Below are 27,592 nucleotides of genomic sequence, written 5' to 3' on the forward strand. Positions count from 1 at the left end.
GCCGCCCGCCACGTGGCTCGCGAGCGCGCGGGGGAGACACACCCCCCCCGCTCGCTTCCCCTGCATCCGCTGTGCTCACTTCCGTGCTGCCGCTTCCCCTTCCGGCGCGCGCGTGCTTGACCGAGGGGGTCCCGTCCGCTGGCGCACGTGGCCGCGTCCCCGCCACCGGGCCCGCCGCCGGCCCTGCCGCCGCCGCCGTCATGTTGGTGCTGTTCGAGACCGCTGCTGGCTACGCTATCTTCAAGGTGGGGGGTGGGCGGCTGTGAAGCAAAAGCGAGGGCCGGGGCGGTGGTGGGGGAGCGCTCCGGGCATGCGCTGGGTTTACGGATACGGACGGGTGATGGGTGCCCCTGCGGCGGGCGGCTCCTGAGGGACTTACTCTACGCGTTGGCCCTGGCGGTGCTGGTGGGGCCCGGAGGAGTGGGGCGGCGAGTAGGAGCAGGGAGGCCGCGTTGTGAGGGAGGCCGTGGGGGAGAGGCGCGGGGAAGGGGTTGCAGGTGGAGTCTGAAGGTGCCTTGGGGAGGAGGGGGGGTTTCCTCGGTGCCGGGCATCACCCGTGGTGCTCATGTCCTCCCACCCGTGGAGGTGGATTTGGTAGGAGGACGTGCACCCGTGGCCATGTCCATTTTGGAGTCTTTGGGCTCGGGCATGTTGACACTTTCCCTTCCTAGTTGTGCTCTCGAGGCTGATGTTCCTTGTGGATGCAGGAAAGGTGTCTGTGGGAGACGGGCAGCGCCTTCCCAAACAGGTGTGCGGGGCGCTTCGGCCTGAGCGCCTTTCCAGAGTGGGCCCCGTCGGCTAGCTGAGCACACGGGCAGGGTGAGCCTGCCCGCAGGCGTGGCGGGTGGTCTGACTTCCCTCGCTCAGCGGAGGATGTGTGCTGGGAGGAACAGGTTCTCTGTCAGCCTCCCCTTGAGGTGGCTCAAAGGCTGCAGTTTCATGGTGGTTTGAACAAGTCTAAACTAGAGCTGCTGCGGTGCCATGCTCCCCTCTGGCCTGTTCTCTCGCTCGAGTGTTGATGCCTGTGCGGTTCTATCAGGTTGTTCATAGGGTTTGATCATAACGGTTGTATGTTTTCCCCCTCAGGCTGTTTTCTGCGTTTAGCTTAGAATCATAGAATTATCAAGGCTGGAAGGGACCTTTAAGATCATCAAGTCCAACCATCAACCTAACACTGCCAAGTGCACCACTAGACCACGTCCCTAAGCACCATGTCTACCTGTCTTTTAAATACCTCCAGGGATGGTGACCCCACCACTTCCCTGGGCAGCCCGTTCCAATGTTTGATAACCCTTTTGTTGAAGAAACTTTTCCTAATATCCAGTCTAAAGTTCCCCTGGTGTAACTTGAGGCCGTTTCCTCTTGTCCTATCGCTTGTTACTTGGGAGAAGAGACTGACCCCCACCTCTCTACAACCTCCTTTCAGGTAGTTGTAAAGAGCGATAAGGTCTCCTCTGCAGACTAAACAACCCTAGTTCCCTCAGCTGCTCCTCATAAGACTTGTTCTTCAGATCCCTCACCAACTTCACTGCCCTTCTCTGGACCCACTCCGGCACCTCAATGTTTTTCCTGTGGTGAGGGGCCCAAAACTGGACACAGTATTCAAGGTGTGGCCTCATCAGCACTGAGTACAGAGGTACAATCACTTCCCTAGTCCTGCTGGCCACCCTATTTCTGATACAGGCCAGGATGCTGTTGGCCTTCTTGGCCACCTGGGCACACTGCTGGCTTGTAGTCAGATGGCTGTCAACCAACACCCCCAGGTTCTTTTCTGCTGGGCAGCTCTCCAGCCACTCCTCCCAAAGCCTGTAGCGCTTGTGTGAACACCAGTGTAGGTGTAGAGAGCAAGGTGCTGGTTTCTTTTGCCCTAGCCTGCTGCAGAACACTACTTGGTGTTCTACAGAGCACTGTTTACTTCATTGGGGTGAAGCTGTGCAATTCAGGCAAGGAGGATTTTAAGACATAAGGTGCAAGGTTCTGTTTGTCCTGTCTCCCCCAACACTTGTGCTTGGGGAACTAACACATACAGCAGTCTCCCTGAAGGTTTTGCTTGCTGGATGTTCATACTGGCTAGTATGCTGCACCTTCCAAGTTACTAACAAACAAAAAAATAATAGTTACCTCTTGCGTAGGCTCAGACCTCTTGTGCAATGAGCCAAGGCCTTTTAACCTTTCACAGGAGCCAGGAGGAGTTGAAAATAACCCATATTTTAATTTCTGAAAGCGGGGTAGGCGTCAACAAAGGTAGGAGGAGGGGCATGAAGAGAGAGGAAGGAGTCTCTGTGCAGAAGCGCTGCAGCCCTCCTGGGGTCCGGCTGTGGTGTGTGTGCGGAGCGGCTAGAGGGCACCAGGCACCAAGGAGCGGCGTTCAGAGGCTGGGAAAGACCGGGCTGCAAATGGTGCCTGGGTGGATTGGGAGAGGTCAAAGCTGTCTGCTGGAACTGAGCAGAAATAGTATTTTATTGAAATACATGTTTTGAGGCAAGCTTTGGTTTTTCTGTGCTGCTTCTGTTTGCAGCTGCCAAGGTCAGATGCGTCGAGCCCCAGCTGCAGCGCACATCTGCAGGGCAAGGCTCTCAATCACATAGCTTTCCTTTCCTAGACACCTAGCTGTTCAGCTGCAAACTTGGGTCATTGTTGCACTTATGTGTTCGTTCTGTATCAAAATATTCTCTGCAGAGTTTAGCTTTTTTTTTTCTTTTTAAAGCAGTCTCTAAAGATTGCTCCTGCTGGGGTTTTTGTTTTTTTTTTTTTTTTTGGTGGGGGTTATTTGGGGTTGTTTCTTGCTTTCTAATTAATTGAGGGTTGGACAGAATTTGCACTTCTGAATTTTGGGAGACAGTCACAGTCCCCCACTTACCTTTTCAGCAGTGCCCACAAATGTCCGTTGCCAGCAGAACTGTGCTCTGCCTTTATGCCTTGGTGATCAAGAACAAGCTGGGTAGCTTTCAGGTATTCCCTTGTAGGTGTTGCTCTAAATAGACTGCTCTAAACAGTCTAAATAATAAGGGTAAATGGGGCATAACCATGTTCTAAGTCTTGGAAGACTTTTTTCAATGAGTATTACTATCTTGCAGGACACAAAATATCCATAGGCATGTAATTTCTATACCGTGACGATCTTATTTTTCTCTATGTGCCCATGTCTGTTTATAGAGTCTGAAAATTCTGTAGGCCATGGGATGGGAAAGATGAATTGGAGCAAAGAATCAGCAGGGTGAGGAAAGGAAGAGCTGCCCCAAGATTTTTCTGTGCCTCAGAGTCCTGTGGGAAACGAGTTAGTATGTTTATTTGCTCAGCTACTAATTGAATTTAAACAGGACAACCTCTTTTGACCTAGGTTTAAAAATTTGCAAGGGAGCAAAATCTCATAATCCCAAGAATGATTTCTGCACTGTACCAAGTCAAATTGCAGTTCTGTTGCGTTTGTGTTGTGGGGACAAAACAACAAGGTTTTTGAGTGAGCTGTAAAGAACATAATGTTGTAAAGATCTTGACCGTCCTCTTCCCCTGAGCACTTTTCTAGGAATTTGCAGTACACTTTGTGTTTCATGAAATGTGTGCAGGCTCTAGGGAAGTAATTGTAACAGCTTATGCTGTTTAAAAACTGAGGGGGATCCCCTTTCTACAGAGATGGGATTAAGCCATTGCTGCTTCTTAGGTAATTCTTGGCTCAGTTGATTACCAGGCTGTGGTGAAAAGTCTTCTTTATAGGGTTGTTCTCTTTCTTCCTTGGGCTAGCTCAGATTAATGAAAATGACTTGTGGGATCACTTCTTCCTGTTAGGCGTCCCAGACATGTTTGTATTTTGCCGAAGTAGTGGCAGGTTTGGTTTTAGGTCACTGGGGTTGTGAATGAGTCCTCTAGAGGAGGTGGAGCAAGCCCAGTTTTGATAAACAAGCAGAGGGTTTTGCTTTAATGTGCAGATGCAGAAGAACCCAGCCATTATTGAGCAACTTCAGTAATTCAGTTGAAAACGTGATAATGTTGTGTGTATATTAGTAGGATAAAGCTGCTGAGAGAGAGTGATGAAACTGGAGATCACCAAAATTGAGTTTGTTGACTGGATCAGTATTAACTTCCAGTGGTTGTATACACTGTAAATCTGCTTTACATCTTCTCTGCTGAATGCCAGGTTGAAGGTCATTCAAAAGTGCTTTAAATATAATTGTGTGGGTTTTTGTTGTGTTTGGTTTTTTTTCTTCCACAGGTTCTGAATGAGAAAAAGCTCCAAGAAGTTGACAGTTTATGGAAAGAATTCGAAACTCCTGAAAAAGCCAACAAAATGTAAGCAGCTTTATGTGGGGATAGCAGCCTGACTTTTGGAAGGATGTGACTGCCTGTAGTTACACACATCTGAGGTTCAGAAGGAAGTATTGATTTCTGTTTTTTAGTATTACAAAACCTAGAAGCTATGAACAGTGATAATGTGAAGTTAGATACTCAGAGAAACTTAAAATGGAATATCAAAGAAATAAGTCATTTTTCCTTGCAGTGTAATTAAGGTGCAGAAGTCGTTACCATGTGCCACTGAAGCAAAAAATTGAGCAATATTTGAAGGAGATCTGGATGCTTTGACAAGAACATCTAAGCTTGTAATGCTGGAACTGGCTGAAATGACAGGGTTTTGTGCTCACGGAGAGGAAATTCTTAAAAAAGAAAAAAGTTTAATCCATCTGAAACTAATAGCATGTGAATTGAGAGTTAGTGTTGTTGCCCATGCCATCAGTGAGTGTTAGCACCGCTGTGTAGCGGCACAGGAATTGCAGTGTCTACTGACTAAGTTGGCCTTTCTGGCAGATTGCCCTAAAGCCGGGGACAACTGTGGACTCCTTCCAAGTCTGTCTAGGGTGTTTTTATTGGAAGATTTCTAACCAGCTTTGGTTATAATGGATACCTCTGAACAAGCTGTGCCTTGTGATTTGCATTTATCCTGCTCTGTAACATTATTTAGAGGAGCAGCTGGAATATCCCACATCTGCCTTTTTGTAGTATTGTTAATCTTATCCTGGAAACATCATCTTGGCCACTTCCTAGACAGGATGTGGCTCTTAATGGATCTCTACTCTGATCAAAGTAATTCCTATCTCTTCTGCCTTTCTGAAAAGGCATCACTATAAGCTTAGAGCTTCTGTTGGCCTCTACAAATGTGTAACTCAAGCATTCAGCTTTATCTGTGACCTTGCTTCCTTTGCGGATACTTGACTCACAAAGAGCAGTGGTTAATCACAACTGGGATTAGTCAAATGCCTGTCCCTGACAAGGAATTTACTGGATTGAGATAACTAGATAACTTCTTAACTGTAACTCTAGATATCAACACCACAGACTATGTGAGGGGGAGAGGGAAGCTGGGCCTAAGGATCTGACACAGTGTGGTTAAACACTGTCCATATGATTTTTGGCTTTGGTCAGCAGTTAGGACATGGAAGAATTTTATGTTGTTTGTTTTAAGCTCAGCTAAGAACTTTTATTCTAACATCTAATTACAAGGAAGGACTTGAGGATTCATGGGCAATGAATCAGTTCAATTTTAAAGTCTTTGAAGATGCATTTGGTTGAAGAGCATGTTAAATCTGGGCTGTGCAGGCTATGCATTCCACAGAGGCAGAAGGTTCCCTTTTGAAGATGAGTGGGAAGATGCTATCATCGGTCAATCTGCAGTGACACCTGGTTAATCAGGGTGCAGTGTTGAAAATTAAATGGATGATGTCTGTCTTTAAATATGAACTACAAAACCAAAAGGGGGCTTAGGTTTTCTGATTATGTTGGTCCTAGAAGTACTAAATCAGAATTCCTTTTTTTTTTTTTTTGTTAAAAAATAAAGTTTGTGGGACCCAGCTGAAAAGTCACATCAGGCTCAAACTTAATCAGCAGGTTTAGTGCTCTTCCTTCTGTTTGAAGATCTGGATACTGATCTCTGCTCTCTTGCAGTCTTAGGGAAAAGAGGGGAACTATAATAGCTGAGTCAGATAGAAGAAAAAAAAAATAAAATGGTTCTAGCATCTGGTTTATGTACATTTGTTTACACGCTTGTATTTTTCTTCTGTAGAGTAAAGCTGAAACACTTTGAAAAATTTCAGGACACAACAGAAGCACTTGCTGGTGAGTGAGTTAACACCATTCTTACAAAAAAAATAATCCTTGTCATGCACTAGTTCACCCGTTACTCACCTCTGTCCCTGCTCTGTTTCTTTGCTTAGTTTTTAAATTACAAATTTTTCAGTCACCTGTGTGTGTTATGAGGTCATCCATCCAGTGCAGTAGAGATGTAATGAAGTCTAGTTTCTTTTCATACCATGCTTATTTCCCAAGCAGCTCACCAATGAGCACCATGTAGAAGGTTTTGACTGATACATGTTGCCTGTTGTCAATGATGGATTCTTGTTGAAGCTGAATATAACTGATTTGAGTCAACATTTCGTCACTACCACTGAGACAACAGGCAGATATCGGAGTACATATGTATATGTATATATACAACTGCTATTGTTTTATGGATGTGTATTATGCCTGTGTTTTTTCAGCCTAAAACAATGCCTGTATTGCACTTGAAAGAAATTCAGGACTTTAAGCAAAATAGAAAGCTTTGTATTCAATATTTTTTCCTAATTCAACACTTAAATGCTTGATATTGTGAACTAGTTTGAACAGAAATGATAAAAGTTCTAGTTAATAATTCAGAAATGGCGTAACTGTGACTGCTGAATGTGCTGTATGACATCAGTAGATGGATGTTCCAGGTCATGTTTTTGTCTAAAGAATGGATGTTCGTATTCCGATGTGATAGGGATAGCTTATGAAGGAAGCTACGGAAACAAGAATGGAGATGCCACCATCATGCGTGAGATGCAAGTGAAACAACCGAGATTGAAGCTGCTGTATATTCCTATCCCTGGCATATTTTTTGGATTGTGTTGCTTTTGCATTGGTTTGGATTCAGATCTACTTAGACTGATTAAAAAAAAAAAACCAAAAAACCATCACACTGCCCTCACAGAACAAAACAACACACACCCCCACAAAAACTTATACTACTTTACCTCAGGTTTACTTACCTGAAATGGGAGAGTTTATTCAGACTACCGATGTTCCATTTATTTTGAAGGGAAGACTATGTATGTGGCTGCTTTAAGTGGGTTAGAAGCTGTTGGCCGGCTTGAAAGGTGGAAACTTATCTCCATTGTAGAAACCTTGAGAGGAAGCTCAGCAGAGCGCTTTGATTTTACCCTTACATTTCATTCAGGTTCTAGAAATCAAAAAATCACTGGCTTCTGCTCTATTTACTGTGGTGAAGATGTTGCATCAATCACAGAAGTTCAGTGGAGCACAGAGCTGACCCACAAAGAGAGTTTTATAAGTGCCTGCTCAAAATATATTGTGTGGGATTGTAAAGCTTTTACAGATCTATTAATACTTGAGAATGAAGAACATCCCTTTAAAATTCTTCAGTCTACATTCTGTATTAAAAAGGTCCATGTCTGGCTGCCCAATCAGTGTGTTTGACATCATTCTTTGCTGGGCTTTAGATAGTACATTATCATCATCAGAGGATGCAAATAAGCCATTACTCAACTTCAGATACGCTTGCTGACTAAGGGACCTGGAAAATGGTTCATTAATTAAATGATACACAAAGTGTTCCCATATAACCCTGCCTTCGGAAATGTTAAACATATATCTAAAGCATATGGCATACTGTTGGTAGAGATCCTTAAACAAAATTGACAGAAATAGAAGCGAAACCACATGGAGAAAGGAGAGGCAACTGGGAGAAGGGTTTTTGATTTAGGCCTCCAAAGGAGCAAGTATATAATTTTCTTCTATTTCGATTTTAGCCACTGCATGGTGAAGTAGTATTGCCTCTCAGACTGGAGCTACTGTGGGCAGTTAAAATAAAAATACCAAGTTAGGAGTACTATTTTTATAGGTTTTAGGAGGGGAAATAAACTGCATCTTTGGTCTTTTTGTCTTATACAGCATCCACAGCTCTTGTAGAAGGCAAGCTCAGCAAGAACTTGAAGAAAATTCTCAAGAAGATAGTGGCAAAAGATGCCCACGAACAGTTGGCTGTAGCAGATGCCAAACTTGGAGGTGTCATAAAGGTGATAACTGATGTTGCCATTCTTCCTTTTGTCTCATGTTACTGAAATCTTATAGTATTTTTTCAAAGGTTTTGCAGTTATTAGCAATGGATTACACTGCCAATGTTGTGTTTGCAGTGTGGAAGATACCTAATCTTATGAGCAAATGTGTACTGCGTGCACACTGGGAAGATGTTTTCTTGAGTACACAAGTGAATGATATGGTAAAAGTGCACTGAGGTGTTCAGGTTTGCTTGATTTCTCTCTTAAAAATTGGTTAGAAACCCTGCAGATTAAAAAATTAATTTTGCTAATGATCCCATCCGGAAAAAGAACATGAGGAGAGAGGAATCAAACAAAAACCAGCCAGACAGACACACTTATTCCTCACTAACAGATGCAGCAATAGTGTGGTGATGACTTACTGTCTTGTTGGGAGTGCGCATCATTCTGCCTTCCTTAGTCTAAAGCAGTTGTGCACAACCTTCAGTCCTTGCCTACCAAAGGAAGGAAGAGTACAGTAGATGTGGGCTGCTTTCTTCAGTGTCTCCAAGGTGTCAAATACTAGGTTCCCATCTCCTGTGTCTGATTGCTCCCTGTTCCAGTGATTCTTATTCTGACCACCTCCTCATGCTGTCTTAGGAGGCTGATGTAGGCTGCAAAATCAGGCGAATTCAGTGTTAAAGTGAGCAATATGAAGGACTTTGAACTAATTATTTAGTTTTGTTCTCTGAAAAAGACCCAAAGCCCCCCAGCCCTCGACCTCTGAATTTTCTCTCTGTGGCCAAACTGTTTCTGATAAACTGCAAATCTTGACTCTTTGGTTCCAGTGCCTACATAGCAGATAAAGCGTTAATTATAAATCTCCTCTTCAAACTGGAATTGTTAATCTGTGGGGAACTGGGGGTATTGCTACCTTGAGCATCAAAAATGACTGAAACTGTTGTGCGATCACAGGATTGCAGTGGGTATATATATAATGAGTATAATGAGATAAGGCTACTGGCTGTAGAGGAATGTCATTGTTGTGCCTGACTTTGGACCATTGATTTCCGTCCTGCAGGACAAGCTGAATTTGAGTTGTATACATAGCCCAATGGTTACAGAGCTGATGAGAGGAATTCGCTCACAGATTGAAGGGCTTATTACAGGCCTCCCTTCTCGAGAGATGGCAGCTATGTGTCTGGGTCTGGCACACAGGTGAGTTCCTAGAACAGCTCTATTTCATCCTGTGTCTGTCCCACTCCTGTGTCATTGGTTACTCTGTGTTGCTTAAAGTGTCTCCAAGTATGTGATGTGGTCTCATACTCTGTAAGTCAAGGTACATTTATATCTGAAATCTTGTTTTATAAAGGAAGGGCTTTCCAATTTGCAGCCACCCTTTAGGGAAAGGCTTCATCTTCACCCAGAGTCAAAGTTGATAGCTTTCCTTTGCATGTTAGGTACTTTAGGATTTGGTTGGAAATGTCTCTGTAGCAGTCAGATGGGTCATGTAAAACTCCATTGCCACCGAGAGACAAGGTGAAGACCATAATTTGCTGATTTATGCCAGAATAAATACCCATATAATACATGACGTAAATGTTAAAGGCACCTTTAACATTTAAGTTAATAGCAAGTCCTACCTTGCTATTGCTGCCTTTTAGGTTTAGTGCAGTAGTAGTTAAATACAAAGTTGTTGGATCAGCATGGGGTCAAGCAGTCATATTCTGACATGATCTTGTTCTGTACATGAGCCATTGGCAAGTTAGCTACAGCAAAGTAGTTCTCTAATTCCTTCAAAATAGATGCGTGTTTGCTTAGAAAATGCACATTAATATTGAAAAAGGACTTCAAAGATGCAAGTCCTCATTGATATCAAGTGTCTTTTAATGTAGCATAACGAGAAATTTTAAACATACATTAAAGCCAGATGGTAATGGGCTTTCTGAGACAGTAAGTATCTGTTCCAGGAAGTTTCTTCTGTTGCTTTATGTTAGAGTTGCTGATATTTGCTACTGGGTAGGTACAATTTTGTGGATTGTCTTCAGCCGCTGCAGAACTGGAAGTGCTGTTGACAAATACTTTTTGTGGGGAACTGTGCAGAAAGAAACCAACAGCCAATTTCCTGCCACAGCACTCATGTTCAGTCTGCTGCACGTGGTGTAGATGGCCTTAACTTTCCCTTTCACTCTGGTTGTGGGCTACGTGCATGTACATGTGTTGGAGCTATTGCGAAACCTGTGTCAGTGTGGCTTCTGGACGCAGCTGTGAGCAGTCAATGGCATAAAACTGAGCTGGTATGAATGTATGGACAACTGTATTCATGTAAAATAGAAGCAGGTGGGATGTGCTCTGCAGGAGGATGTCAGGATGCTGATGAAACTGTATTTCTGTCTCCTCAGCCTTTCCAGATACAAGTTGAAATTCAGCCCAGACAAAGTAGATACCATGATTATCCAGGCAATTTGTAAGTATATTTAGAGTTTAAATTGTTAATGGATTCAGCTTAGGATAGCTGACTTCTTTACATTGGTTACAGAAAAGTATTTCTGTCAATTTCCTCTTAGCATGTTTCAGTAAATTGGGCATTGGTGTTCAGCTAGGCATAAGGTGTGTTTTCTTCATAGGGTTTTCCACAAGCAGGCACATTTTTAGGGTGATAAAGTAAACTGATGTCCACTTTTTTTTGGCATAGAGATCAGCTGAAATACAGGCAGTGTAAGTTCAGGAGGATTTCACTTCCCAACACGCCTCCCTTCTGAGCAGTGTTGTGGGAATATCTAGGACAGGATTATCTGACCACTTTGGTGGTATCTTACATAGAGAGCAACTTAGAAGTACGCATTTACATTAGGCTTGTAAAACCCATTACAGTGTGTAATGCTGCTTGCTTTCTTAATGGTAGACAGACTGAAATTGTAAACGCAGCTAGGAAAGCCCATTCCTCAGTTTTCCTTGAAGACATACACATCATATTTGGCATGCTTGCTGTGAAGCAGTGGTGAGGAATCCTGTTTGTAATATTAATTCCCAGACTGTTGTCAATGATGAAACGTAGTTAAGCTGAAGTTAATGATTTAAATCAGTTCCTTCGTCACTACCACTGAGACAACAGATGGGAATGTTGGTATTGCGTTAGCAGGAAATATTTTAGCCTCAGGGCTCTGTAGCAATATATGCTCTGGGTGTTAATACTCTTATGTTGTAAATTAGGTTATTGGTCATATCTCGTAAATGGTGAGCCTGGTGAATTTGTGTTAGGTATATTTATATTATAAAGGCAACTAAAGGGCTTAATATAATCTTAAATCAAATAATTGAGTACATGATCAGTTTCTCACCATTAAAACATTTTTTCTTAAAGCTTATTAGGTGGCTAAGTTTTACATCAATCTCGTGTGTAGAGCTTTGGCTACACACAATGTGCTTTACAGCTGTTAAAGGAGCCTCTCCAAGGCAGTCCCAGTGATGAAACTTTCAGGCCACACCCATGGGAATTCTAATATTTCTAGAATATTGTGCCTGGGATTATGCAGTTTATGTTTCATTCCAGTCTTTATGGGATAAAGTACTTCAGTTTATCTCCCTTTACACTATTTAAATGTGTTTATTTGAGAGTTTTCCATTTTTAGATTACCTTTTTAGAAAAAAAAGTCCATTCTTCTTTCTCTTAGCACTTCTTGATGACTTGGACAAAGAACTGAATAACTACATCATGCGCTGTAGGGAATGGTATGGTTGGCACTTCCCTGAACTGGGCAAAATCATCACAGATAACCTAGCATATTGTAAATGTGTGCGGAAAGTTGGTGAGTAATAAGGAGACGTGAGCCTGGAGAATGTTGCATGTTAGTATGCAATGCATTAATGGCACTGATTTGTAAACCAGCCACTCACTCATGACCCTGTGTACAATCCTCCCTTCAGCAACAGCGTGAATAGGGCCAGTAGAAAAGTAGCGTGTGCTTGCATCTGTGTGTTGATGCCATTTACCATTTTGAAGCTTAAGAGAAAGCCGATACTGTATAACTGGTCAGTTCTTCATGGACCACCGGCATATCTTCTTAGAATCACAATTAGTCAGCAGACCCGTTGGGAAGTTAGCTGCCAAAAACTGATGTAAAGAGAATTGCTGCCTGTTTGTGGGTGTTCTTGGAGACTACAACTGCTATAATTATTCATAAGAGCAGAAAGAATGACCGCTATAATATTTTGGATCCTTGTCTCACCTCTTAGGCATGCGCTTTGTATTGATGATTTTTTTTTTTCACTATTAAGTGAAGTTTGCAGTCCAGAGAGACTTGTGGTTTTAAGGGAGCTTTTTTCCCAATTGTAGGAAGAATTACATAGATTTGGTTAGTGGTAAATGACTGCTCGCTTCCTGGAATTCTTCCCTTGTAATCTTGTGAGTGAAAATCTTGCAGCAAGGAGCTACTGAAAAGGTGAAATATGCAGTGTTACAGAGTAAGGGCTTTTTTTCTAGTTTCAGATTTAATATTTCCAACCATTTGCAGCTAGTATAAATGTGAAGTCAGAACATTGACATGTATTTTGGGAGTTTGGAATAGAATGACAGCAGACTTGACTCACTGTTGTTATTTTGGCCTTTTATTGCCGTCTGTTTCTGTGCTGCTTTTTGTTTTACTAGTTCATCTCGCCCCCAGCACAAACATGCTTTCGTCTGTCCCCTGCAGGAGACAGAACCAATTTTGCCACCTCTGATGTTTCTGACATCCTACCAGAGGAGATCGAAGAGGATGTGAAGGCTGCTGCTGAGATTTCCATGGGGACAGAAGTATCAGAAGAAGACATAAACAACATAATCCATCTCTGTGATCAGGTATGTACGTGTGGATGAATAGCAATAGGAACTCCACTTTAGCCATACCAGAGCCTCTTCTGTCAAGGAGAGGTTTTCCCAGGGTGTTCCAAACACACTTGTGATGGCAGTGATGATTCCTGTATTGTTGCTCTCCTGATGTATAAACATGAGGGTGCACAGTCACTACCTCATCTGAGCCATCTCAGATTGTTGATGTCTGCACAGTCTTCCAAAAGTCGCAGTCTTACTTTTGGCTGGAATTTTGACATCATTGTGCTTTTAAGTCCTTGAGACAATGGTACTCTATAGCCTCTTTTTAATCTGTCAGTTTTGAAGCTTGGTGATAAACCCTGGGTTAAAAGTGGAGCACTGAGGCCCCAGAAGAGTTAGGAGCCCTATCCTGCTTTCATCTGGATTATATGTGAACTCCCTCTGACTTTAGTGGTGCCAGTTGGATCCCTTTGTGACTTTACCAGGGAGTGGCAGGGTTAGGAGTTCCTGTTCTTGGTCTAGACCGGGCTGCCTTTTTATGTGCATTCTAATTGTGTGTATTTGTGTGGAACAAGTAAAGAGCATTTATCCCATGTCAAGAGAACGGTGGCAAAGATTTATGTGAAGACTGAATGTTCCAGGGTTTTGTCCTAAAGAAAACGTCCTTAGTATTTTTGTTCTACTTCGCTGTCTTTGGCATGTTGTCAGGTCCTTTATCAGGAGCTTTGCTGAGAAAATAAGTTGCATAAGGGAATGAGCAATGCAGATCTAGTATACTTTGTGGATGTAGCTTTGCTCTGGGAATATGCCCTATATAAAGCTTTCTGTAACGCTGGCTTATGGTTGTCTGTGCGTTTTGCATTTCGTTAGTCTTTTTTACTGGAACTCTCGGCAGTTCCTCATTTCAATATATTTAACTTGATATTTGTCAGTCAGCTAAGACTGATTCCTGTAACCAAACTCTGTCTGTGCCAGGTGATTGAAATCTCTGAGTATCGGACACAGCTGTATGACTACCTGAAGAACAGAATGATGGCCATTGCTCCTAATCTCACCATCATGGTGGGTGAACTGGTTGGAGCAAGGCTCATTGCTCATGCAGGTGGGTTACACATATCAGTGTAAATAAAGCTTAGATGACCTCATCAGAGATTTTCTCTGAGGACCTGGTCAGCTAAAAACATTATGCAAGGCCCTGATGAACATCTCATGATAAAGGGAGGGAAGGTAGCTCTTAAGGAATCTGAGAATACCGGCATGAGCTTGGTAGTAGTCTGTGATGATGAAGTTCTCAGTTGGCCTGAATTCTTTTCGGAATATGAGGGCAACTTAAGTCACTACCTCTTCTGAGACGCTTCCCGAGCCTCCTGCTGATAGTCCAGTCACTTCTGCGGTAAAACGCTGACAAACTGGCATTAGGCTTTTATAGTCAGACTGGCTCAAGATAGCAGCCTCACTTCAGTTATCTGTGCTGCAGTTCTGTGATGACACGTTCTTGCTGCCAGACTTTGTCAGGAGTAGGCATTACTCCAGTGGAACATGTTTTATTGAGTCAGCCTTCTTTGCTGTGGCTGAAATCAGACTAAGACAGAGTTAGTTGAAGCATGAAAGACTGAAATGGCTTATCTGTCCTTCAGAAAATGTACATGAAGCAGCTCTTATAGAAATAGATGGCTCTGAGCTTTCTACTTTTTTTTTACTGAGCTTCCTGCTTTTGAATAGTGTAGGAAGCTAGCCTCCTGCTTCTCTAGCTGCTCCTCTGACAAGTGACTATTGCGGTGTCACCTCCTTCTAGGTTCCCTCTTGAACCTGGCAAAACATCCAGCTTCAACGGTTCAGTTACTGGGTGCTGAGAAGGCACTCTTCAGAGCACTGAAGACTAAACGGGACACACCTAAATTTGGCCTTATCTATCATGCTTCCCTAGTGGGACAAACCAACACCAAAAACAAAGGAAAGGTGAGTTCCAGAATTGTTTACCAGCTTGGCTTTTTCCAGAGCATGAATATCTGTTGATGAGATGGCTTGAGCTTCACAGTGACGCTCTTTCCATGGCTTGCTTTACTGTATTGCTCCATGGTTACATGGAAAACGCCACTGTCCCACAAACCTTTGGATGTCATTCATTCCTGTTTGAAAATATGAATGGTATTGTCCATAGATGCGTTCCTGCTGAGTTACAACGTAATGCTGGCTTTCTCCAGGGGTACGTTGCTACTTTCTTCTATGTGATAGTAAACTAAGCTGTTACAGGCCAACTTAGTTTAGTGTAACTTGAAAATCACTTTTGTTGTGCTAAAGCTAGTAACTTTTGTGACTTGCTTTTAAAGAGCTTAGGCTTTTACAATGCAGGGGGATGAATGTGTGTTGAATTGTGGAGAGAGCTATGGATACGGAAATTACACCTCAAGCTAATCTGACGTAAAGGTTGGGGTAGAGTGGGATACGTATAACTAACTTGCTGTCTCAGGTGTTTCTCTCTGTCAAGAAAATAAGGTGTTACGTTAACAGTATTTCAGTATTAAAAGAATGATGTACTAATTGTTTTTTTGGACTAAATACTGCTAGTAAATGTTCAATTGTTCTTTTGTTTGTGGATATGGTTTCCAGATCAGAGTGAATCATTGTCTTACGTTAAGTCTTAGCATTTAATACTCTTTTTGGCTTTTCCAGATTTCTCGAATGCTGGCAGCTAAGACTGCCTTGACTATTCGTTATGATGCCCTCGGAGAGGACACCAATGCTGAAATGGGGGCTGAGAACAGACTAAAAGTAGAGACGAGACTGAGGCATTTGGAAGAGAGAGGGGTAAGTCTAGCAGAGGGCTGCATGAAACTGACGTCGTTGTTTATGGTATGATTTTCTGATGATCTGCTTTCTGAGTCTTTTGCCTTCACTCAGTTGTGTGATCTAGTGTCACTCTAATTCTGTAGTTTCTTACAGCCTTGGCTGGAGTAGTTTCTTCACCTTAGAAGAAAGCGCATTTGGGTTTTCTCCCCCCTCATATTTTCCACCACAGTTCCCTAAAATCTGAACTCTGATGATTCTTAGTCTTAAGGAGCTGTCTCTGTAGCTAAAGCAAGGTGTTACTCTGCAAATTGCTGCGTTGCCCTCCCATCACCTAATGCATCTCCTGCCTCTCTGTACCTGCTGTTCCATTTGTTGCCGTCGGCACAGCATGCTGGGAGACTGTAGGGTTCACTTTCTTCTTTTAGGTGACATGCGTGCTGCATGCGATCTTGTAAATGAGGACTACGTTCAGCCCTCCAAGCTAGGAGATCTAATACTAATGCTGTAGTACTGGCATCGCTAGAACAAAAATGAAAAATCCAGAAAAACCTGCCTGCTCCTCCTTGAGCATTTCATGGGAGGTGATACTTCCTATGGAAACAAAAGCAAGGAGACGGGTTAATAACAAAACACAAACTGATCACCTGACAGGTATAGATTTAATTCAAATCCAGCTTGTGGCCTGTATTGTGGTTTTAAGGTTGGCTTTATGCCAGGCATAGGGTGATACCTGCCCTGACATGCAGTTTTCCTTGCAAAAAACAGAAAGTGTGCACAACTTTGAGCTGGTCTTGGGAATTTAGGGGTATGATGTTGTATGTCATGTGGCTGTGGTGTGTTTGATCCAGTACTAGGTGCCCTTTAATTGAATTGGTCTCTTGAAGAACAATAGTAGAAAGGCCTTTCTCAAGCCCAGTTACCTCCCTGTCACTATTCTACTCCCGGGTGTAAGACTCATCAGATGCACAAGAGCCTGACCAATAATGTATGTCTATCTTTCCATTTTTAATTCCTTTCAAGAGCTGTAGAACTTGTGTTGTGAATTGTTTTCATTATGAGTAATTTGTTTTTCACGCCTAAATTTTTCTTGTAGCTAAGAAGAATAAGTGGCACTGGAAAAGCCTTGGCCAGGACAGACAAGTATCAAAACAAGAGGTGAATAGTTTTTCCTTTCAGCTTGGCTGACTATAAATAACTCTCCATATTTTTATTTCTGAGAAGACTTTTGGTTGTGGGCTGAGTTGACTTAAGATCCAGAAAACGTTTTCTGTACTCTTAAACACTGATAACAGGTCCCATTGTTATGGGAATTTCCATTTTCCCATGTCTTACTGTTGTGGCAAAGCCACTGAACTGGGGAAACAGTCCTGATTTTTCTAATAGTAAATTACTGACATGATCAGACAAGAAGTGTATTTAGATGCTATCATCATCAGCCCAAAAAGCTGAATAGTTTGGGGATTTAATATGTATCAGCTTTATTTAATGCATGTCTGAATAAATTAAATTTGAGAAAATCAGAGTTTGAATTAATTCCTTTGACATGGAAGCTGTCCTAGAGACCTAGTTAGTTGTCTTGTTCCTCACTTGTTTTAAGCAAAGCTTCATCTTGTTTAGGTCTTGTACGTAATAAGTAATATGTATCTTAGGTAATAGAGGATCTGTACTCTGGACACTGCTAGAGCATTTCTGGTGCCTGAAGTGACACTGTAAATTGCAACCGGGACAGCTGAACATCTAAGGATTGGAACGGGTTATTATTAGTCTGAGCTGTAACATCTGGGTTTTTCGCTTAATTTGGTTGCTTGGCCTGCTTATTTTGCTGAACCTTTGGTGTAGAGAGGGCAAGTGCTCAGCAAAACCAGGGCTGGCTGCTAGTTCTGTGAGGGAAAAAATAGCACTGTTGCACCCATCTGCAGTCCCCAAACATATTTCTCAAGCCTAGCTGTAACTTTTGTTTCCATATGCTAGGCATTTCAAAGTGTAGTGGTGGCTGTGATTTCTGGAGCAGCTTTTGAAAAGACAGCGTCAGTAAATGAACCATCAGGGCGTGTAAGGAGGCAGTAGGTTAGGGAGGAGGGTGTTGAGGAGACAACATACATGCTGGGTTTTGACCTCTTGAAATAAGGAGTCATGAATTCCTGCCAGGACATGTTTCTACTGTTAGACATGCTCTGTAAACGTGTCTAGGCTTGGGGGAGAGACTGCAGATAATTCCTGGCTGTTTGGCTTAGTCTGACTGCCTAAAAGGGAAACTGACTCAGTCCCTGTCAAGCTGTCCTTGTAGTACAAAAATTGCAGTAGTGCTGCTTTATGGAGATTGTTTGAAGGGCTAAACTGGTGTTTTAAGGAGGGTAGCAAGAATCTCTTAGTCTTGTATGGAACTATGGATCCTGCATGAAATAGCTACATCAAAGTAATGTTTCAGAAGTTAATTGTGAGGTAGCTTTTTAGTGATGAGGTTCAAGTGAAGCATGTCAGTATTCTTTACAAAAAAGATGTGTGCATTACCTATCTTTGTCATGTTTATTTGCTGATTTTTATTTTTATGTATTTCTGTATATATGTAGTAGTTTGACAATGACAAGGAAGCCAGTGAACTCTTGCCTGGGCTTCGCTGAAGCAGAGCCCACTGTTTGCAAATGCCTGCGTAATCAATTTTTGTAAAGCAATATACAGTGTTCAGCCCCATAAGAATAGTTTCTGATGCTTAGAGGATGAATTGATCCTACTGTCTGCTAGCATCACCACATGCTTCCCAGTCTGGTCACTAGCCTCAGTTGCTTTTGTAATCTGCACAAGGTAGCTACTTCAGATTCCTATTTTAGAGAAGTTTGGATGCTAAGTATATGGCTGGGGGGAGAATAGTTTAGGCTTACTGTTTTAAAACTCCTTTCTCCTTCAGTACAATTCTGTTCTGAATGAGTAAGAAAAAAGTTGCTTCATTGCTATTACATGATTCAACTGCCCCTGAAAAGGTCCAACTAAAGAGCACTGGGTTTCAGCATGGCTGCTTCTCTGCAGCCTGTAGAGGAGTTTGGGACTGAACAAAGGAGCATGCAATATTCAAGAAGAGACAGTTTCAGGCACTGGTTAGGTATTTGCGTGTCCCATAAAGTCAGTGATACAAGTGATACAGAGATAAGCCATAGCATTACCTTGTGAGTTGTGTCCTGTGAAGGTAATGGTGGAGAGGCACTGCAGAAGAAGCAAAAGTAAAGCTACTTCTAATCCTATGTGTATATGTGTGTATGTATATACGTGTGTGTGTGTATATGTATATATGTTACCCTTCGGGTACGCTTATATGGACCAAATTATGGGGAGCGGTGTGCTTGTGAGCATAGGCAGCTGTGATAGAAAGGCTTTCAGTGGCAGAGAGATCAATCTAATGGGTAATTTAACTGCTCTGTAGAGCCTTGAACAGATATAAACCAGAACTAAACTCTTGCTTAACCAGTGTCTTCTGTTCAGATCAGACAGTTGTACTTTCTGGAGTATACCCTGTAGTCATGATTATTGATGAACCATTCATGTATTGGAGAAAGGACCTCACAACCTGTAGATGCTTTGTTAGCTGAGCAAGATTGATTTGCAAATGCTCTCGGGAGGTTGCGTTGGAAAGTTTATGTTCAACTGCAGGATTTTACCTGGGGACTGTCTCTTCTTTTTGTTACCCAAACTGACTTGTTTTCTTCATTACAGCGAAGTCAAAATATTTGACCCATCTGGCGACTCTACGCTTCCTGCCGTTTCAAAGAAACGCAAAATTCAGGAGGTGGAAGAACAAGACGCAGAGGTTGCTGTGAAAGCAAAGAAGTTCAAAGCAGAGATGAAAGGTTAGTTGCTGCATCTGTGCTGCTGACATGTTGCTGTGTGCATCGTGCAGTGGGGCTTAACATTTATAGCCAGCCACAAAACCTGGTTATTCTTAATGGGTATGACCATGTATTTTAACAATAATAATAATCCTTTATGGACTGACACCAGACTGTATTCAGTTTACTTTAAATATATGCTTTTAAACAGTTGTAAGCATATAAGAACTTTTTTTTAAATAATTAAAATTTTAAAAAAAATTCTTGCAGAATTTCTTGCTCAGCAGGTTCATATTTAGTGGGTCTCAGTACCTTGAAGACAAAAAAGCTCTTCTCTGTAAAACCTGAACCTGCCCAATTTTCTTTAAAGAATACTGTTTGATTCTGTATAGAAATGTTTTCTGTCATGTTTCGACATATAAATGTTAAAGGTCAGAATTTGAGGTGAAATGACACTTGGAAATTTCAGTCTGAATTTACCTAATACATAAACAGTTGCTATTTTCTGGAGAGCTAAAACTGAACTATGGCCACAGTTGTTCTTTCCTTCCCTCATAAGTTACTGTGTGAAGATTTTGGACTGTGACTTCAAAATAATCTGGTTTTATATTGTGGTTCATTTTAAGAAACATTCTCTCTTTTCCAGTGTGCATTTCAGCACCTCTAAATGGCCTAATACTTGCTGTGATAGTGGAGTACCCAGTGTGTAACTTGTAAGGGAGGAAAAAAGGAAAAGGAAGATGACTTTAAGTCACTTCTGAGAGACCCTGAGCCAGATCTGGGCATGGGCTACTTGCAAATTTTGTCAGCTACCTGTGCTTGCAGCAGGTGAGGGCTGTCAGCCTTCCCTTTCTGCCCTTCTCTGCGCTGCTGTGTTCTAGAATATCAGAGTGTAGTTACACTGGTTCTGTACCTCTTCATGCTCAGCTGGCACTGAGGTGTGATCTTTCTGCATGCCACTTGGTTCATGGTGTCTGTGTACATGGATGGTGCAACTTGGAGGAACCTAAACTTAGCTGAGAATTAAAGTTACGCTGGAAGGAGAATCCTTTGTGCTATAAAGCTGAGATCTGTGCCCCAGCTTGTTCTCATGTACTTATCATAATGAGACAAGGACACATGAGTACTTCAGAGGCTTGAACTTTGCCTGTTTGCTTTTTTGAGAATGTAGGTGTTCTCACAGCTACTGCTTTTGATAATCTTTTGAACTAACTTCCCTTACCGTAGTCCAGAATTGTTCCCTTGGGCTTCCCTTGCATTATCAAAGCAAGTGTTGACGTATCACAGACATGAGCTGCTCACAGGTGAAATAGTATATTAATTTCCAGCCTGGTCACTTACAGTCTGAAGAGGCTGTTTATGTTCATAAACATATTATTCAATGGTTCATGCTTTTATACACAAAACCCGCTTGTGTTTGCTTCCTTTGCTTTATTGATACCCCCTGATTTAGGGGTTAGGTGCAGCTTAGCAGGTATCCTTGAGCTACCAAGAAGTATTTGAGTGGTAGACAGCGTTCAGAGTACTTGTGGCCTTCTGAAATCTATGCTGGCCCTTTTGTCCTGAAGTACGGGATTCAGATGTGTTGCTTTTCTGCCTGAAAAGGTAGGGCATCCTTCAGATGCGTGGTTCGTAGCTCCTGCTTTTTCCCAGTTCTTCATATCAACTGGGTCATTTTATTTGGCTACTTGGGCATTAGAACTAACTGTGCCAGTTGCTTCAGGCTATGGAAGAAGTGTTTTCTGAGAGCTTATTTATCTTGTATCAGCTGTGTGCAGAACTAATCCCTTCAGCGTGTCCTCTTGTACCCTTTAAAATAGCACTGCCCCTATGTCTGCAAATTCTTGTATTTGATCACCCAGCAAAGTGCATGGATTTCCCTGACACAGGCCAGACGGACCATGACCTTGCTCTCTTCCAGTATAGGTGGTATGACTCCACGGTGTGCTAGAGGGGTAGTGGTGGTGGTTCGAGAAGTTTGGGTAGCTCAGTAAGTGCCATAATACACAGAGTGCAGAGGAGGTCCCAGCATTAAGATTTATGTTGCATGTCCAGTGGAATATGCATGAGCCTTTAATTTCTGCTGTTCTTAATTCTGTTCCTGTTGATGCAGTGCTCTATTAAGCTTTTCCCTGGTCAGAGATTACACACCCAGACATAGTGTTGTGAAAGAAGTCTCTGCCCCCTCTTCCCCATGCTGTTTGTGCAGCTGCATGATAAATGGGGGTGGTGGAAAAGCAGTCCAAGAAAAAAAAAAAGGAATTCTTCAGCCAGATCAATTTTGATCCAGTTTGTATTACATGAGGAAGGTAAGGGACAGGAATAAGCTGGGAAGCTGCCACTGAAAAATGATTCGTCAAACTATTGAATCATAGAATCATAGGGTTGGAAGGGACCTCTGGAGATCACCTAGTCCAACCCCCATTATATTGCTTTAATATTTGTTGTAAAGGGGGACAGTATTTTGAATTGTGCTAGCCTGAAATGTAAATGCAAGACGAGGTGTGTGGCGTTTTCTCTCTCCCTGTTTGGTGTGCATGTATGGCAGTACTTTAGACAGGAACTGGGAGGTGGGGGGGGCGGGGATTGAGACATGACTTCAGACCACTTTCACCTTTTGCACCTAAAGAGAAACCAAGCGGAAGGATACTGCCTGAAACAAGTTATAATCCACTTAAGGGCCTGTCTGTTAAAACATGTTTTGATGGTGGGGGAAGGGAAATTGGACAGGTATTTTTGTGACTACAGTCCTTGAAATTGAATGTGGCTAGACAGAATGCATACCACCAACAGAGCTAGCCAGTGCCCCCACTGAAGCGCTCAACTTGCATTTGAGCATCAGGATATAGTAGCAGCTAGTCACATGGAAATGTCTCCCTTGAAAAGAGAAATACCATCTTAAATTAAAGGAGTGAACCCTGCAAGACACAAAGCCTTAAATGACAGCAACATCACAATGTGGTGTCTTTATTGATAGGCAATGTGACTTGATTCTGTACATGCAGAGAATTACGTGGAGGAGGGAGGGTACATCAGGCTGGTGTGTAAAAGCTTAGAGAAAACCGGTGGAAACCGGGTGAGTGGAACTACTGCTGGTGATCTCCAGCACTGCACAGGGCCATCAATCAGACTGCGCTTCCGGGTGCTGCTTTCTGTGCCTTGGGTGCCTGATAGTGAGAGCTGTTGGCTTTCTTGTCAGCTGCTGTGTATCACAAAGAAACCCCACTGGGCTTGAGTGACTTAGAAGTGTTGCACCCAGAGGGAAAAGACCAGCACCCCTGAAGCCTTTATCGTCATTCTGCCTGGGTACAAATACGTGAAGTCTTGTGATAGGCTTTGCTAGAAAGCAGCAACTGAAATCTTCAGGAAGGCATCTGCTGCGAGCTCTGAGAAGTGACAGTGCCTATGAGTGCACAGTGCATCATCTGCGGTTGTAAATTGTGACAGGTTCCACTGCCTGGTGTGTCAGACTTGATGACATGTAGGGGAATAACAAGAAGTTGTTTTTCCAAGGTTACCACCCAACGTTTTGCTTGAAAATGCGTAGCTTATCAATCCAGCTGAGTGAAAATGTGTTGCGTAGCAAAATGTGATGCGTATGCTCCTGTTGTACCGTGTGGCTTTAATGTAGTTTATGCTTATTTTTCAGCTACTTTTTAGTTCCCTATGTCATACATAGGGAGGTGAGGATACTTTTACACGTGTTTTGAATGCCTTATGCTTGCATGCTGTTCACTGTGAATGATGTGTATGGCAGAATCCACTTACAATGATATTTACCAGTTCCTTTATCTGGAATCCTTCGCTGTTTTGCTTCTGGCATTTTTTAATGTCAGAAAACTGCATGTGTTGTTTGGCTGTATTTTCCTGTAGACATGTCTAGAAATTTTTTACCCTGAAGCCAATTTTTTTTTTTTGTCTGAAGCTTATGTTAGAGGCAAAGATTGAAGTGTATTTTTGACTCATGTGATCCTTGTGCTGCCTTGAGGAACTAAACTTGTGATGAAGTACAATCAAGATGTTAGCAGGTTGTGTGTTTTGGGGTTTTTATAATTGCACTGGGTTTGTTTCTGTTCTTTTTGTAAGTGGTAAGTGAATGTGCTTCAAAATGAAATTGATTCATTTTTTGGGGGAGTACAGTGAGAAAATGACTTCTTGAGTCACACATCCAGTAGCAACTGTATACACCACAAACACCACTGGTTTCAGCATCTCAGTTTTGTAGCTGCTGAAGGACAGTGGTTGCTACATCATGAACTCGCTCATGAGTAGTACATACTGAGAAAACTTGGTATCCGGCACTGACTCAGTTGTGCAAATAAATTTAACTTGGGTATGCTCCAGTAACAGCCTGGCTACTGCATAGGCTGTCAGCTTAGTAATGATTTCTGCTTGGTTTCTTTACCTAGAGATTCCTAAAACTGTGGTATGTGTTCTAGAAAATGAGTGGTAAATCATAGTGCCTTTACCACTGTGATTAGATAGGCCAGCTGTTGGCAAATAGCTCTGAAAAATAAATGTAAGAGGGCATTAGTAAATCTTTCCTTGGGTTAACCTTTCTCTCAGCTTATGCAAATAATTAAATTCCTGTCTTCCAGGACAGGAAGGAATTTCTCCTTTTGCATTAAATGCTTTATGTTAGCTCAGCATTAAGAAATCTTTGTGTTTGCTGGTCTAAACAATTAAGAAAACAGGTCTGCTTCTTAGTAAATTTCCCATGTCAAGGTAGGGAAATCAGTTGCAAACAAGCTACTGCTGGCTGAACACACTTCTAATGTGGATTTTAGAGTCCTTCCACTGCTCTTGTGATGCTGGTGAAAATATTTGCCAAACTGTGGACAGTCTGTTTTCAGAAAGAGTACTTGAAGATAAGTTGGAAGACTAATGAAAATATGCAAGATTGTTTTAAACTTTGGGAGCAGCATATAGGAGTGGTGTTTGCACCAGATGTATATAGTGCTGTCTGAACATTGTCACTTGTGTCTTAGGTAGTTGTATATTTTGATTATAGCAGGGAGTAGTCAAGCAGGTAAGGGGAAGGTATAGAGAGATGTAAAGAAGGATCAGCATGGTATTCAGCATTTTGCATTCATATTATCATCATTGCGTCCTCTCACATTTCATGGGAAGCTTTTTCTTTTGCCTTTTACGCTCTTAACTGACAACCTGCCTTTCCTTTTTCTTCCTTCTGTAATACAGAAGAGACAACTGTAGAAGATGCTGAACCCGTCAAAAAGAAGAAAAAGAAAAAGGATAAGGAAAAGCAAGCTGAAGAAGAGGAGCCAAGCCCCACAGTTGAGGTGAGGCAGAATTGCACAGCTACCTGATCCTTTATGGGAATACTCTCTGAAACATAGGGAGTGAGGGGGGAAAACATATTCTTATCTGTATAAACCATGGTATGCAAGGACAGTTTTGCTCTAGTAACTTTATTTCATGATATCCATCACTGTAATGTCCAAGAAGATTTGTGTTACAAAATAAGGTCTGGGAAATCTGTGACTAATGCCTCTGTGTACCAGGAGTGTTTCCTCTCCTTTCCTCTGCCCACCCCCAGCTTTAGTCTTCTTTCTACATGCTTTCTAGTGGGGAGGGTGTCCCTTAGTGCCGAACCACAGGCATCTGTCTAGTGTTTAGGACTTGTAGGGAGCAGAGGCTGTACCTGCTGAATTGATGAAGCATTGTTTGATGTCTCCAAGCAACAGTAGAGTGGATGAGACAGAACCAGGCTAGTTGCTCAGTTTTGAAATCCTGTTCTTAACATGAGAGTTCATTTTCTCCCCTCTGCTTAGGGCAGCTACGCTGCCTGAAGCAGTCTGACCGCAGTGCTGAGCTGCCAGCAATGTGGCAGACAGCACAGCTTCCTTTGCCTGCTGGCCCCACCGTGCTGTAAACACCAGTACATTGGCACCAGAGGAAGGGGACATCTCTTGCGTTGTGCTTTGCTGAGTACGGCAGCTGCTGTGATGCTTTGAGTGTGAGCTTGGTTGCCTAGCTACATGTGTTGCTTTGCTTCTCCACTATGGTTTGTTCACAGCAACATTTGTTTGTTTGCAGAATGCAGAGAAAAAGAAGAAGAAAAAGAAGAAAATGAAAGATGAGGATGAAGACTGATGAGGAACAGGGGGAACATTGCCCTTGGACAGCTGATTCAGAGTGGCATTTCTTGACATAATTTCTTTAGCCTCTTGCTGAAAACTAACTTCCCTGTGTTGCAAGAGGGCAAGGAGATGGATTTGATAACTCTTCTGCCCTGGAATAGGATACCCCAGTATCTCTGCTACTTAGGAGGATTGCTGGTTTTTTGCAGTTTCTTTTGTTGAAAAGCTTGCAGTAGATCCTCTTTTCATATGCAGTCTCCACTGATAAGGAATAAAAACATTTTTATGGAGATCTTATAATCTCTGTCTTTTAACTTGTTTGCTGGTTTTCTAACCATTATCAGGACTATTTCTAAGACTTACTGTTTCAAATGAATGATCAGCAAAAAAAAAATTCTAAATGTGCAGATGTCCTGTTGCAGTTTATTCTCTGAAGATTTCAAAGGTTGTAATATTCTCAAGTTCTCCATAAAATTGATACAAATATCTCTGCATAATATCAAAGTTCCGTTGAACAGCTGAGGTGCATTATTGAGTCTGTGCTGTAGTTCTCCTGAGAAAGCCTTTTTTAATCATCTTTCAAACATTTTGGTTTTACTGCACTGACTGACAAGATTCAGAGGCATATTTTGAACTAACATGAGTTAACTTCCAAATTGCTTCTGTGACGATTGTGGCAACTTTCTTCACTTGATTTTTAAAAAAAAAAAAAAAAGCCCAGGCCAAATTCCTTCAGTTATTGATAGTGAAGCTGAAAAGACGAGTGTTTCTTATTAGTAGCAAAAATCAGCCATTTGCCAATTCTGCCATTCTTGTAGGAGATGCAGATGCACTGAAGTAGCATCATATGATTAAGACACTAAAGCTCCTGAAGCTTTATGGTGGAAAAGGAAACCATTTTTATCAGTCAATGCTTATCACTCAGTTTATTAATTAATACAAAAAGGTATTTTTTTCTAGGTGTAATGGTAGACTATTACCTAAACAAAATGGCAGTGTCTTAGGCTGGATAACATTTGGTAACTCTGCAGCCAGTGCAACTGGTGCTTTTCTGTGGAATACAGCTTATTGACCAGCTCTTGGTATTTAGCTGCCAGTGGCTGGCTTATCTGTTAGTATAAGTGGATATACTGAATCCCTAACAATATTGGTAACATGTTTATTAATGCAGTCCTACCAGTATCAAGAATATGAACTGGCATTTTTTTTTCTTCTGGAAGGTGTCAGTGACTTCAACTTCTATAATTGAGGCTGGTCAAGGAGAATCCTGAAACAGCGTCTTGGGATTGTGCTACCATGTTGCAGCCATCTCTTGTCCTAGGTATTACGTGTGGATCCTTCTGTTGCACTGACTGCAGTCACTGATGTTTTACTATGCAGAGCTCTGGATTGCCTGGGAATATTGAGATCCTCCCAGTTCATCTGCTTTTGGCTAGACAAATAAGATGAATTTAAGCTGAAACGCTTGAGCGGGCAGCAAAGGTATTAAAAATTATTCATAATGAGATGGAAGACTTAGCTATTAATGCCTTTAGTTTTTTATTGTAAATGCATTTTCAAACAAATCCTTGCAGACATGAGAGTTCGGTTTCCTCTGAACTATTAATGTAGTTGCTTCTTCAAAAGTATCAGATAGATTATGTGTGTGCTGCTCAGAAACTGTCCTATATAATTTACCCTAATCAGAAAATTTGTATAAACATCAGTTACTTGGTAAGTTTAATCAGTGGGATCGAAAGGGAGAGAAGTTATTTTTGCACAGCCACTTTTTCCTCCCTTTTGCTTATTCCTTTGATAACAAGGGAATGAGATTCACCTCTTCTTCCATAGCACATTTTAGTGGTTTATGATTGCAAGCCAATGTCCAGCACAGGCCAGCGTCCATCTCGCCATGCAGCTGTTGGAGCTTAGTCATGAAGCAGCATCTTTGCCCCTCCTCCTGCTCCGGTGTTGGGAGCATTGATTTCAATATCAAATTAACTAGAGCTCCTGCTTTATTCCCTT

General features: G+C 42.2%; 1 protein-coding gene and 4 non-coding genes across 5 annotated transcripts; all 5 read left to right on the plus strand.

Annotated features, from left to right (window-relative positions):
- Positions 1-67: 67 nt before the first annotated feature.
- NOP58 (NOP58 ribonucleoprotein) lies at positions 68-25,880 on the plus strand. The gene is made up of 15 exons (XM_074593924.1): positions 68-245; positions 4,211-4,287; positions 6,053-6,105; positions 7,981-8,105; positions 9,148-9,284; positions 10,469-10,533; positions 11,741-11,875; positions 12,761-12,906; positions 13,855-13,981; positions 14,675-14,838; positions 15,553-15,687; positions 16,763-16,824; positions 19,375-19,508; positions 24,687-24,787; positions 25,545-25,880. Exons 1-15 carry the CDS (start codon positions 201-203, stop codon positions 25,599-25,601), a joined length of 1,563 nt encoding a protein of 520 aa, XP_074450025.1. The 5' UTR covers positions 68-200; the 3' UTR covers positions 25,602-25,880.
- On the plus strand, positions 6,361-6,449 carry LOC141746950 (small nucleolar RNA SNORD70). The gene has a single exon (XR_012588553.1). It is a non-coding gene; the product is annotated as a small nucleolar RNA SNORD70 (small nucleolar RNA).
- LOC141746952 (small nucleolar RNA SNORD70) lies at positions 11,098-11,185 on the plus strand. The gene has a single exon (XR_012588555.1). It is a non-coding gene; the product is annotated as a small nucleolar RNA SNORD70 (small nucleolar RNA).
- On the plus strand, positions 13,008-13,091 carry LOC141746957 (small nucleolar RNA SNORD11B). Its single transcript, XR_012588560.1, has one exon. It is a non-coding gene; the product is annotated as a small nucleolar RNA SNORD11B (small nucleolar RNA).
- LOC141746956 (small nucleolar RNA SNORD11) lies at positions 14,149-14,234 on the plus strand. The gene has a single exon (XR_012588559.1). It is a non-coding gene; the product is annotated as a small nucleolar RNA SNORD11 (small nucleolar RNA).
- Positions 25,881-27,592: the final 1,712 nt, after the last annotated feature.

Source organism: Larus michahellis, chromosome 7 (genome assembly GCF_964199755.1).
Source record: "Larus michahellis chromosome 7, bLarMic1.1, whole genome shotgun sequence".
Taxonomy (NCBI): domain Eukaryota; kingdom Metazoa; phylum Chordata; class Aves; order Charadriiformes; family Laridae; genus Larus; species Larus michahellis.

Bases quoted from the DNA above. Each gene is read 5' to 3' on its own strand.
- NOP58 (XM_074593924.1), top strand. From the start codon at position 201: ATGTTGGTGCTGTTCGAGACCGCTGCTGGCTACGCTATCTTCAAG. The intron at 11,876-12,760 runs GTGAGTAATAAG...TGTCCCCTGCAG, and splicing joins TAAATGTGTGCGGAAAGTTG to GAGACAGAACCAATTTTGCC. The intron at 13,982-14,674 runs GTGGGTTACACA...ACCTCCTTCTAG, and splicing joins AAGGCTCATTGCTCATGCAG to GTTCCCTCTTGAACCTGGCA.